General features: G+C 43.0%; 4 protein-coding genes across 4 annotated transcripts; 2 read left to right on the top strand and 2 right to left on the bottom strand.

Moving 5' to 3' along the window:
* Window positions 1-1,173: 1,173 nt before the first annotated feature.
* EAF02_011620 (uncharacterized protein) lies at window positions 1,174-3,364 on the bottom strand (the record flags this gene model as incomplete). The annotated part of the gene is made up of 6 exons (XM_038907667.1): window positions 3,202-3,364; window positions 2,972-3,150; window positions 2,331-2,909; window positions 2,198-2,280; window positions 1,935-2,144; window positions 1,174-1,899 (listed from the first exon to the last, which is right to left on the bottom strand). Exons 1-6 carry the CDS (start codon window positions 3,258-3,260, stop codon window positions 1,174-1,176), a joined length of 1,836 nt encoding a protein of 611 aa, XP_038752484.1. The 5' UTR covers window positions 3,261-3,364.
* Window positions 3,365-3,919: 555 nt separating this feature from the next.
* EAF02_011619 (uncharacterized protein) lies at window positions 3,920-5,929 on the top strand (the record flags this gene model as incomplete). The annotated part of the gene is made up of 7 exons (XM_038907666.1): window positions 3,920-3,979; window positions 4,041-4,145; window positions 4,234-4,798; window positions 4,865-4,997; window positions 5,062-5,208; window positions 5,435-5,759; window positions 5,828-5,929. 7 exons carry the CDS (start codon window positions 3,920-3,922, stop codon window positions 5,927-5,929), a joined length of 1,437 nt encoding a protein of 478 aa, XP_038752483.1.
* A 1,087-nt stretch (window positions 5,930-7,016) lies between these two features.
* Window positions 7,017-8,586, bottom strand: EAF02_011618 (uncharacterized protein; the record flags this gene model as incomplete). Its single annotated transcript, XM_038907665.1, has 5 exons — window positions 7,017-7,055; window positions 7,104-7,550; window positions 7,601-7,947; window positions 8,000-8,369; window positions 8,428-8,586. 5 exons carry the CDS (start codon window positions 8,584-8,586, stop codon window positions 7,017-7,019), a joined length of 1,362 nt encoding a protein of 453 aa, XP_038752482.1.
* A 774-nt stretch (window positions 8,587-9,360) lies between these two features.
* On the top strand, window positions 9,361-11,653 carry EAF02_011617 (uncharacterized protein; the record flags this gene model as incomplete). Its single annotated transcript, XM_038907664.1, has 3 exons — window positions 9,361-9,828; window positions 9,882-11,341; window positions 11,389-11,653. The coding sequence occupies 3 exons, from the start codon at window positions 9,361-9,363 to the stop codon at window positions 11,651-11,653; spliced, it is 2,193 nt and encodes a 730-aa protein (XP_038752481.1).
* Between the last annotated feature and the right edge of the window lie 943 nt (window positions 11,654-12,596).

Here is a 12,596-nt window from a genome sequence, read left to right as displayed (position 1 = left end):
AACTCCGAAGCTAGATGCACATACCACAAGATGGCAAACTACGAGAAGAGTAACCTTTATATCTTAGCGGCGGAGTTGCATGATTTCTCGCAGCACGGGTGTTAGTTGTAAGTTCCATAATAATGGTCATTCTCAAGCCCAATGATATGGATTGCTATATCGTAGTCCGATGTCATTGTTCAAGGAGGGGTCGAGTGCCCACAATTTGGATGAAAAGGGAAGGAACATGTGTGGTGCTTGCTTTTTAGATGCCTTATCAATCTCAAAGTTCTCCACAGCCTGCCATAGTCCTTGTACTGCACTATCTTTCATTTGTCTTTGATGCTTTCCTTTTCCTTTTGAGTGCAACTCATATCGCAAGTCGTTTGGCAGACTCCATGAGGTCTACGTGTTTCAAGACTTATCGCATGTAGTCTCCACATTTTCTTGACCAAGCATGGGCTCAGGTGCAAGTGAACTTTGATGTATTGAATATTGCAAGAAAATTTAACACAAGGTACAATGCAATTGTAGTGCATTTGGCAACGACCGTCGATAAAGTGCCACGATTGCGCTGTTTCGACACCCTAACGGAGCTGATTCCGTCAACCCGAAGAATTTTGTTTGGTCGGCTTTTCTTTCTCAGTCGAGGAATGCCACTGGGGTCGGGTAGGGCATAATTTTGTTCTGTACATAAAGAGTGGTCAACTTTGATACCGGAGGATCTGTCCGCGGTATCCTCCTCCCATTTTCTTTTCATGAAGGAGTGAGCCATTCACTCAGCCAATAGTCATCCATCTTTATTCGCTGTATAGAAAAGGATAAACATAGAACATGTATAATATTGAGACGTCTCTGGTGTTCATGAGAGCGTGATAAATCATTATTCTGCGATCTCATACTACACATAGGCCCAGAAACGTAGTCCTGCAGGGTTAGTTACTTGTGCCGCAAAAAATTATGGTATAAGGGACATCTTCACGGTCCAATCACGTACCTAGAGATACACACTGGGTAGGTGTTCTCTTACTCAGGGTGTATCCGACTCTATTCATCCTTCGGGTAGCAGCTTTGTTTGTTGTTTAGGCTTTTGGCTGATTTTAGATCGCTTATATTTGATTTCTATTTAAGATATTCTGCTGCTTCATTCCCGTATGGGAGTGTTTTTATTTACTTAAATAATTAACTTCACAATCAACTTTTCAGAAATTCACTATAATAGTCCTCCAGCCACTCTGCGACCTCGGATCCAACATCTTCATTTCCGTCACCAGACATACAAAACCTTTTGAGGGAACCAACATATCCATCAGGTCTAACATTCAAAACAACGATCTCATCATCTCTGACGTCGCCTACCCACTTATGCGTATAGCTTCCTTTATAAGAGTGAGAATCTCCAGCATCTTGAGGAATATCATCCACATAGATTGTCCAGCTGCTTTCTTGCAAGCTTATTGGTAAATCTGCAATCTCGAACCTTTCTTTGTTCATCTCCGTCACCAATGCGTATGTAAAAAACTTACTTACACCTATGTATCTATTTGGTTGAATATATTCATCCAATTCTGTCTCTTCTGGTGTATAAGAATTTGCGGCTGCAGAAGTGCGATCGAGAGTTCGTGTAAGATTGGAAAATCTTTGGAAAATATGCCCCAGACAATCAGACCACCTATGAACGTCTGATAGGAAGAAGAATATGCGGAATTGCCCAAACAGAGGAATTTCAAGCTGTAAATCGACAGGATTTGCATCAATATACCTAGTCACCCTAGCGGGTGGTAGCAGCGCACCAGGTCGCAATACACCACTACTTCTCTCGCCGCTTAATCTTAGTTTAGATTCTTTGGGTTGTGTTATTTCATTGGCAGCTTCTGCGTTCAGAACATTCTTGCCATATTCCGCCAGTCCAGAATAAACCTGATGTTTTGCGCAAAGTTCTCGGCAAGCGCTACGGGATCTCCGGCAGAGTAAGCATTGGCATGTTCGAAATCAAACGCGAGGAGATCTCGAGCAACAGCCTGTCGCTCTTGCGTATATGTTTCCAAAAGAGAGGGGAGCGCGATATTTTTAATGGCAAGGGCCAATTTCCATGAAAGATTGAAGGAGTCATGCATTGATACATTCATGCCCTGCGCGGCTTTTGGGGAGTGATTGTGTGCAGCCTGTTCTGCTATTAGACCCAGATGAACAATTAAGATAGTGCATGGCCACTTACATCCCCAACAATAAAAACCCGCTGTGTATCATCTGAGAAGCGTTTGGCCGCTCGCTGTCCAAATTTATATACAGCAAACCATTCTATAAGGTCAGTAGTCTTTACAATCGCTAGGGGAAGAAAGCTCTCTTACCAATACGCTTCCACGTCAATTTATATGGACTGAAAATCTCCTCGGCTCTCTTCATCACAAAATCTTGAACAACTTCTTTGGAGTCCCCCTCTGCTGTGTCCTGCAACTCAATATAGAGTCTCGTCATATTTCGCTCCCTTGGAATGGAAAGAATCGCTCCTTTCTCCGATTGAACTATAGTTTTACTCCATAAATCCGGAAATTTCGTTTCAATTACTGCATCCAAGATGCCCCACACACTCCCACTCTGATCTCCTTCCATATCTGCACCATCAATGCATTTTCTTACATTCGAATGCGCTCCATCGCATCCTACAAGATATTTTGATTTCAAAAGCTTATCCTCACCTGTTTGGATATCTTTGTACTTTACGACTATATCCTCATTTTCTGAAGTCGGCTGTACGATTCCAACGAAAGAAGAATTTCTTTGTACCTCAACTCCTCGGGCTCTCAGATCCTGGATAAATACATCTTCAATCATTCCTTGATGAATGAGTAGAAGGTTCGGATCCAACAAATCGACTATATCTTTTGGGTAATGAATTTCTCTAGCCGTACGATGAAGCTTTTCCTCCACTGTGGATTTCTATTCATTGTTAATTTTTCTTTGCGCAATTAGAGACTTAACCGTGAATTACTTGCCCAGTAACAGATATCATACACCTTGACCCCTCTCTCAAGTAAAGAATCCGCAAGACCGAGCTGTTTGAGCGTCTCAATGGTTTTAGGTTGCAGGCCATCGGCTCGGCCGGTTGCAGTTGAAGAAGGTCTGTCATCGAGAATAGCAACCTGGATTCCGTAGCGTGTAAGAGTACAACTTTGTTCTGTCAGTGAGGTGTACATAGGGGGAATTACCGGACTCACTCACGCTAGCATAAGACCTGCTGGGCCTGCTCCGATAACAGTCACCTGATTTACAATATCCATGGTGCTCAGCAACGTCGTATCGACCTATCTAGAAATAATTTTGACAATATTAAAATTCGATAATTCAATTTAATCGGAATACCTCCGTTAACTATAGGCTTAAAGAGATATAGCAAACGACGACCCAAATGTAACACATCAAAATCAAGTCCTTGTCAAGTTCCCCAGATAGGAAGATTGTCTAATTTAGCACCGAGTCCATCATCACCTATCAATTTTGCAAGAGTCAAGCTTCGGCATTGTGCATCATGTAATGCCAACACATGGTCTTTCCGGCGTTCTTGCCCAATCAAGAGAGGTCCTGCGCGGGTGAGGGGCAACGCCACTAATGAACTGGGCGCTGTGGCGATCAGATAGGCGGGGTACAGATGCCTTGATCATTGGTGAGCTTGTGCTACGATGTAACTTATCGGTGGATTTATCGTGCATATCTTAATGAAACTGAAGAAGTCCTTGAGACATTATCGTGAAGCTTATCTTTTTTGGAATTTCCAGCTACTTGATTATGGAATCCCGTTGAGAATCATCAAACATCAGTCCTTCGATATTAGAATATACGATATATATGATATTTCATTATTAGATACTGCTTTGGCCGTTTTATTATTGTTTTGTCACTGTACGCTACTGAATTAGATTCATATGTTTCAAGTACCATTATGTCTTCCTCAGCTCCAGTGAAAGAGAAAATCATCCGCAATGAAGAGAATAAGCTGAAGGTGACTTCCATCTTGACTCCTGTATTTCAGTATCTGTCGATAGTACTAAACATAAAGCAAGGTGATAATAGTCGGCGCTGGTCTCGGTGGTTTAGGCGCTGCAATTGCCATATCTCTCGCCGGTCATTCAGTTACCGTCCTCGAGTCTGCCCATGAGATAGGAGAAGTACATTATAATTTCCTCCGTCCCAAAAATCTCATTCCGTAGCCCAAAAAACTTATCAATTGACTAATTTCCACCTCGGGGCTCACAGGTGGGTGCTGGCATCCAAGTTCTCCCTCCCACATCTCTGATCCTCCGTGACTGGGGATTGCTCCCTTACCTCTCTGCTCACAGTACCTCTCCAACAAAAGTCAACATGATTTCGTGGAAAGGAAACTTAATCTCATCCATGGATTTTAGAGAGAGTGCGGCACAATACCCGGGCTCCGTGTATTGGGATTTTCATCGTGCGAATCTACATAGAGGACTGTATGAACGAGCGTTGGAATTAGGAGCTAAGGTGAAAGTAGGAATGAGAGTTGTAGACGTGGAGATTATAGAGAATGGGGCTAGAGTTATTGTTGAAAAACGCAGAAGTGAAGAGAGAGAGGAGGAAGAGGAGGGAAATTTAACCGCGGATCTAGTAGTTGGTGCGGATGGAATATTCAGTAAACTGCGAGAAGTGATGTTAGGACGAGAAGACGAGCCACATTTGACAGGAGACTTGGCTTACAGGTTGTTGTTATCTACTAAGGATATGTTAGCTGACGAAGAACTGGCGGATTTTGTAAAGAACCCGCAAGTGAATTATTGGATGGGTCCAAAAATGCATGCTGGTAAACATCTTCCTCTGTTCCATCTCGGATTTTGCTGGGATGTCATTGAATTGACATGTTTACTAGTGAACTATGTCCTTCGAGGCGGGGAATTGTTCAATATGGTTCTTCTCGTTCCAGATGATATGCCAGCTGGTGCCACAACCTTGGAAGGCAACGTGGAGGAGATGCGTGCACTATTCAAAGATTGGGACCCAAGGTAATTACCGGCTTCTCCCAAGATATTGCCCTTGGTAACGCTTTGTTCATTGACTTTGGCCCAGAATTCCAAAATTGCTCGGCATGTGTGAGTCTGTGTATAAATGGCGTCTTTGCACTCGCCCTGGTCTCGACAACTGGAGCCATCCCTCCGGCCATTTCACTCTTCTTGGGGATGCGGTTCATGCTACGCTTCCTTATCTTGCTTCGGGGTATTTTCAATTTTTCCTTTTCTAATTCTCAGTATTGCCATGATTCTTTGGAATCGTATTCTTGCAAATCCAGTCCATTTGCAATGATCACTTGAATCTTTGAGGGAATCATCTGATTTTCACTACCAAAATTCTTCGGTGCATGATCTGAAGTTCAAAAACTCAATCGTTGTTTCGTCATCCCATCTCATTTTCTATCGCTATCAAAGACCTAACCCCTCGACAGCGCAGGAATGTCACTCGAAGACGCCGCTGTCCTCGGCGAGCTCCTTTCCCACTATCCCAACTCCTCCTCCACCGTTCCTACTACATCGAACCTCAAGTCATCCTTCCTCCGACATACACTCCCCATCTATCAAGCCCTGCGTGCACCTCGTACTCAAACCGTCGTCGAGCGAGGAAACATCCAACAATATCTCTACCATCTTCCAGATGGTCCCGAGCAGATTGAGAGAGATCGGAAGATGCGACAGAAAGAAGAGGGAGAAGCATTGGCATGGAGAGATAAGGGGCTTGCGCCATGGTTGTTGGGATACCGGGTTTCGGATGCGGTGAGTGGTTCTGATTTGGCTTCATTTCAGTTTGAGTTACGGAATGAAAGACTGATAATCTCTTTTAGGTCAAAAAGCTGTGGGTCCCTTTCAGAGAACAAGCTGAGGATGAAATCGGGATGGATATTGAGGCTAAGAACGATCCAGAAAGTCGAGATGCTAGATTATGATATCAAAAACACGTGTATATATATATAATTGCCTTCATTATTCAATCCAAAAATATCCGAGACGGTATACGTGAAAGCTTCATCAATGGCTGAACCAGAGCTACGGTGAATATGAATGACTATAAGTATCACAATCCAGGCTAAAGTTGCTAGACTTAAGGTAATTCCCTGAAAACTCTTACCCTGTGGAAATGACAACAAAAGAAATTCTGAATGCGTTGAAATATCTCATATGGCATGCGGGCGGTTTGTTCATCGCCGCTTGACCAGGGATTTCTGGATGTAAGTCCCATGGAGCCACCTGATTCTCTATCAAGTTTCTGCACATGTGCTCATGATTCCTCAGTTGCAGCCTTGACTGTTCATTTGGAGAACTGCACTAGGACATTACCTTGGATGCGAATACACAGTCTCGAGGAGAAACTGACTTTGAAGCTCTACCTCACCAGGCAGAGTTCAGTCTGCGACCCTTCGTCGAGTTGCTGGAGGTCTTAAGGAGGCCACTTTCTATTGCGCGACTGAGTTCTAATCGTTGTTTTCTGAAATCTCCCCGCGAAACTTCTCGAGTTAACGAAATATCCAAAGTTCGTTTATGTTTCTCCCCTTCACTTGATCGGGAGTTCTTTTTAAAGGAATGATCATCACAGAATTCTACAGTATTCACATATCAGCCTTCCAGAAGTTTTGTTTAAAAAAGGTATCGTTGTCGCTAGTGAAAAATGTAGTTCAATACACTCATTCCATACATCCATCCATTCATCCATCCATCCACATAAACACTTTTATAACCAACGCTATGCCTTCGGCTTACTCTTCAATTTCAACAGATTAAATACCTTCACCATCTGATAATGACACAGGAAGAGCTAGGTCCACCATTCCTACCGAATCCCTACGACCATGAACTATCGTTCGTATACACCAAACAGAGAATCCAAAACATGGATATGTATGCACCGAAAATTAAAAGGATATTATACACGTGTAAAGGTTCTCCATGCATCTTGGTAAAACTTTGTTAAAACTCATCATTCGTAATGGAAGAAAGGAATTTCTATCGAAGGAAGTACATGATTTGTGAAGCACATTATATCTTGCTCACAACCACGTTAAGACAATCCAATACCTGTAATATGTCAGTAAGTGCAGTGTGATAAAGTTTTTATGAACTTACCCCCTCAGCAATGACTCCTTGGTTGTAAAGATGCTTGCTAATTCCTTTAACCAGCTCCATTTGTTCTTCTGGTGTCAAACCGTTAATCACTGTTTCGATGACACCCCCAAGTGAGACTTTGTAGATGGCAATGAAGCTGTGGAAATAAACGTAGGCGAAGAAACCCATGATAAATTGACAATCCATACGATCAGTAATTCCACCGTGTCCAGGAATCGAGTCGCCAAAATCCTTGATTTTGAAAGTCCGCTTGAGTCCAGAAGCAAAGAATCCGCCAAATGGTGCAATGAGTGATGCAAAGGTACCAAAGACAAGGATATGACCCTGCATGGGTGCAATGGAGAAGGATTTCCAGACTGGAAACCAGATGGGAAGTTGATAGGTATGAGGCAAGAAAACTGGGTTTGGAGTACACTCAAGACCAGTCCAGAGGTTGGCGCCAAGATCCTGTCGGGAGTTAGTGGCCGTACGAGTTTCTGAGTGAAGACTCAACTTACATTTACTGGGCAAATGAAATATTTGTATCGCATGAGGACATTAGTCATACCGACACCGAAAATGATTGTCAGAATCCAGGCACCAACAAATCCTTCCACGGTTTTCTTGGGTGAGAGTTTAATGAGCTGTGTTCGACCGAAAGTGATACCACAGATGTAAGCAAATATGTCATTGCAGATGACGAGAGATACTGGAAGGAAGAACCAAATCATTCCCTCAAAAACGTTGTTCATGATGAAATGGGCTTGGACCACAATAAGGTAAAGGGCCATGTGAGTCCAGGCAAATTGCGTAAACTGGAACTTGTAATGTCCGGCTTGGAGAGAAGCGACGAAGAACACAAACCCTTCACACTGTTAGCATTGCCCGATTTCTTTCTCCTAAGATATTCTCCCTACCAATGGTATAAAGCATAAAGCTGATGAATCTGTGATGTGTCGCAAAGGGCAGCAAGACTTTATCGACCAACACAATGTGCTTGAAATAGTAAATCACACTCTCGCCATACAAGAAGTACATCGTCGTCGCCAACCAATACCAATTCAACGCCTTGGTGAAACGCAATCGACGAGCTCGGCTGGGAACGTTTGCAATCGCAATGACTTCCTTGAACGATATTATTTGTACTGCGGTGACAATCGCAATGATGTATATGTGCCCCATGAACATAGATGCAAAGAACCCCCCGATCATCACAAATGTCCATATTGATCGTGTAATAAATGTCTGCTTCTTCTTCTCGTATTCTGACGGCACAACTACATTGCTCTGCGGTCCAAAGTCATTAGCCAGCGCCCCAAGATAATGATAGAGGCGCATATCTCACCTCCTGGTTTTTCTCATCGCTTGCACCATCTGTCTTCGAGATCTTTGGAGAGCTTGGCTCCGAGGCGGCCTCGCTGATATCTGAGAAACTGCTTCTGCGACCATCACTGCCGGCGCGACCATTTCGATGGTTGAACTTAATTCCCCTTGGTTTTGTCATTTTTGCAGAGCTCAAGAAGTACGAGTTTGCAAATTCTAAAGAGGTCTTGGCGGTGCGAATTTCCTCTTCGTCGTTTCAATTATCCGTGTCGCCAAATCCCGGATGCGTCAAGAGTGTCTTCTAGTTCCACCACTCCACATTCATAAAGATAAGTTATGCTTGAAGTAGGACTGCGCCGAAAGCAGAATCAAGTGATATGGTGAGCTTCGTGAAATTAGTTGAGAATGGGGTGGTCCTGAAGTGGGTGTACTTTTTTGGGGGAGTGATAGGAAGTTGTGGCTCCTCTTCGCTCCTACGTCAGCCAAAAAACCCTGGAAAATCAGAGTGTTTGCTTGTGATATTCGCGTTAATCGAAGCCTGATTCTAGTGAAGGAAAGCAAGAAAAAAAAATGGTCAATTTTTTTTATTTGCAATGGATTGGGAGAGAGTTCATTCTTATCATTCAAATTTTCAAAGGAGATTCACTTCATGCAAACATCAATACTACCTATCAATACTCGTGTTATTACCAGGTACTTTCTACGAGTCTGGTACGCACCAGTACTAGCAAAATAGAAAAGCAGCATTTCAAAGAAATTGCTGCTGCTCCACAATTAAGTGCGCAGATGGATAATTTAGTTCCGATTTCCGAAAGGCGGTGGCAGAAACTCGCAAGGCTGTGGCTGTATTCTAGTAATATTAATTCGAGTCGAGTTCAAGATTTGGATTGATAAATTACCTACAAATAATTGCCACATCAATGTTTTCAGATAGTTTGATAATTATAGGGATGGAATGGCTCCTCACGAAGATGGAGGGAACAACTTCTCCGATGATGATTTCCTCAATGATATACCAGCAGATGCCCTAGACGAACTCGAGAATAATGCCATAGCATTTACCCAAGCCCAGATTAAAGCCCCTCCTTCTTCTGATTATGGGGATGAGTTTGACGACGATGATTTGGATGATGCGGTCGTTATAGATGAAGCCAGAAGTGCCCCTGCGGTTGTGCCTTATATACCTCGAAACAATGTCAATCAAGCTGTTCGACAAGAACAATTTCAACAGCAACTCTATGGAGATACAGATATTTTGAATAGGCCAAGAGATTACATTGGGCCTGCTCGTCCTCGACAACCAGAACACTTACCACAGCTATTTTCAAATCCAATCTCACGAGAGAACTCTAACCTTTCTCGGCCGACGACTCAATCGGTAGCTGACGGTGACAATGAGGCACTTAGAAAACTAGTGCAGGAGGTACTTCTGGTCGCGAATTATCGTCTTGAATAAGGTCACTGACTAATTTTCAGTTACAACAAAAAAACAAAGCTCTCGAGCAAGAGACTCTATCGAAAAATGGCGAAATCTCAATTCTACGTGGTAAAATTGACAAATCAGAAAAGGAATATGAACGCACACAAGCAGCGAAAGAGAAGTTACACGCGGAACAGTTGGCAAAGCTACAAAAAGATAGAGAAGCGGCTGAAATCGCCGCGAGAAATGCTACAATCGAGCGTGATTTCACGAAGCAAGATTTATTTGAAGAGACCGAAAGAGTCAAAAGGTTAAACAAAGCAAAAAATCCTAAGGATGCACAGGTTATGACCCCGAAGAAGACAAAGTCAATGCCATTTAGGGACGGGTTTGATGATGATGAGATTGAGCTCCTTTCTCCTAGCAAGATATCCCCATCGAAATTTCAAAAACGGCAACCTGGCACGCCTTCGAGAGCAGCAAAGCGGAAACGCAAAGCTAATGACAGCCCTTCAGCTAGTGCTTTAGATATGCTACCTGTTCCAGATCTACTTTCAGAACCACAGAAGGCTCCATTGTTGGATGAATCGATATTAGAGAGACTTGTTCTACAGGATGACCGATCGGATTTTCTTGCGGCCATGCTAGATCATCGACCGAACCGTGATCACTTGAGGACTCTAGAAGCATTTGGCAAGCATTCTCTACCATCATCCCCAGATGAATCTTTTTCATCCCTGATTCTTGGAGAAATGCCCAGGATCGGTATGAAAAAGCCTATTTCCGAAGTACCGGCTGAGTTTTGCTTGTTCCTAATACAATTATGGTCTAAGTGCATGGATGAAAAATGTTACACTCCAATTTATTTATTTGTTGACATTCTCACCTTTGCACTTGAGTTAAAAACGCTCTCGATTGTACCGCATATCATTGATCAACTCATTCCCCTGGTGCAGAAAACAGCTGATCTTGTCGCAATTCCTCGTTTCAATGGCGACCCTTGCGATCCTTATGATAAAGACATTAATGTATCCGCTTGCTTGGCTCTCACTCACCTCGCTGCTCTAGGCTGCGTTCCTGAACAAGACCATATAACCAGATTTTGGAAATTGATGAGATGGGACTTTGTTCTTCTTATGCTTAGTCAAAATCAACCACCAGCAGATTTCGAGTGGATGCTGCGAATTTTGTCTACTGGTGTTCTGAAAGATACTTTTGGTAGCAATCCAGTCGATAACCCAAGGTTTAGACCATCCACAAACGCTGGTCACATTATAGAACGTCTAACATACCCACTATTCGAGGTACCTTGCCAACCTAACAGTGCGGCTAAAGCTGATCCTGATGTTGTCCTTAAATTACGCCTTCAGATCATATCCTTAATGACTGGTATGACTCGATCGCCCTATGCTGGAAATGCACTTGCTTCCCATCCAACTGCGATCGGTAGACTCATCAGTTTAATCAGCGATGAATTAGATGGCTTATATGACCATAAATCAGGTCGTGAGGATAGGTACGCGATTCTTCAAATTTTTGCTACTACATCACTAACACCCCCAGTGCCCGTCTCATTAGTCTTGCAACTCGTCTTTTATTCCACTTGGTCACTCGATATGAATTCGATATGCAAAAGAAGTTATCAGTCATTCGCGGCGGGTCACAAAAGTATCTTCTTTGTCTGGCTAGATTAAATTTTTCAGAGGATGATTTAGTTTTCGAGTCAGGCATTGATCCAGATATCCCTGGGTGCGCATTAGAAATGTTAGAGATGATGGTTACGCCCGAAGAAGGAGAAGCGATACAAGAAGCCCTGTCGAATGTATAAATGTTAGTCTGGTGTATTTTTATGGTATGCATGATGGTATTCATGTTGGAGTTGGCTTCTGGTTATAATAGATTTGGGTTTAGCGAGGCGCTGTGGACTTCTTTTTCCTTGATCTGACACCCGTTATTGGTGATTTGATTGAGAATATATCATTGTTGACTAATGCAAATATAAAACAAACAAACTCTCGTATGGAAGAATTCAAGAGTAGGAGTATATACAAAGTGTGATTTCGATCAAGGTCTAGAATCTCTTGCTCTTTACAGTTGGGTATGTGTTACTTGGAGAATTCGGTAAAGTGACCCAGGAGAGAATTGCAGTTAGATTCGAGAACGGGAATCACCGCTCAGAATTTTTAATGTCATTGTTGAAAACACGTGTTGTATTCTACGCTAGTGCTAGTTTACACGCTGATTGTGATTGATTCCATCTTGAGTGCGAAAATGTCATTCGCTTTGGGGTGTGGCGAGATGCTTGGATTGGAACTTGAAGTTATCGAGTTTTTGTGAGATTTTGATGATCTGAAGTTTTGAAGGAGGAGTGAAGATTTACTGGCGAGGGATAAAGAGGCAGGTTGCTTTTACAGGTGGTGTCGCGATTTGCAGCATGAATCTCTGGAGTCAAGACCAGGCCAAAACTGACCTCTACGCGGATAATTTCAATTTCTCTAGACAATCGCAGCGGTCGCATGACTTGAATTGACGTCCTCGAAGATATCTTCGCGCGTATCCAAACTTTCATTTGCTATCGATGTAGAAAATGTTGCGGCTAGTGCCGCATATTCAAGTTGTAAAAGGGGGGTGTGAGAACAAAGAGGATCTTCTCAGCATTGTTGAAAATGTTAAGCTTTCGGTTGAGTGACATGCTTGTTGTATGCTAGTCGTTGATTTTAGGATTATCGGGCGTGTTTGATTATGGAGATCTCCGTGAGGTCGTCGTTGTT

This window comes from Botrytis sinoallii, assembly GCF_014898435.1.
Source record: "Botrytis sinoallii strain Bc 23 chromosome Unknown BSIN_034, whole genome shotgun sequence".
In the NCBI taxonomy this organism is placed as follows: domain Eukaryota; kingdom Fungi; phylum Ascomycota; class Leotiomycetes; order Helotiales; family Sclerotiniaceae; genus Botrytis; species Botrytis sinoallii.
Note: the sequence above shows the minus strand (reverse complement) of the source record. Positions and strands in the feature narration are given on the sequence as shown.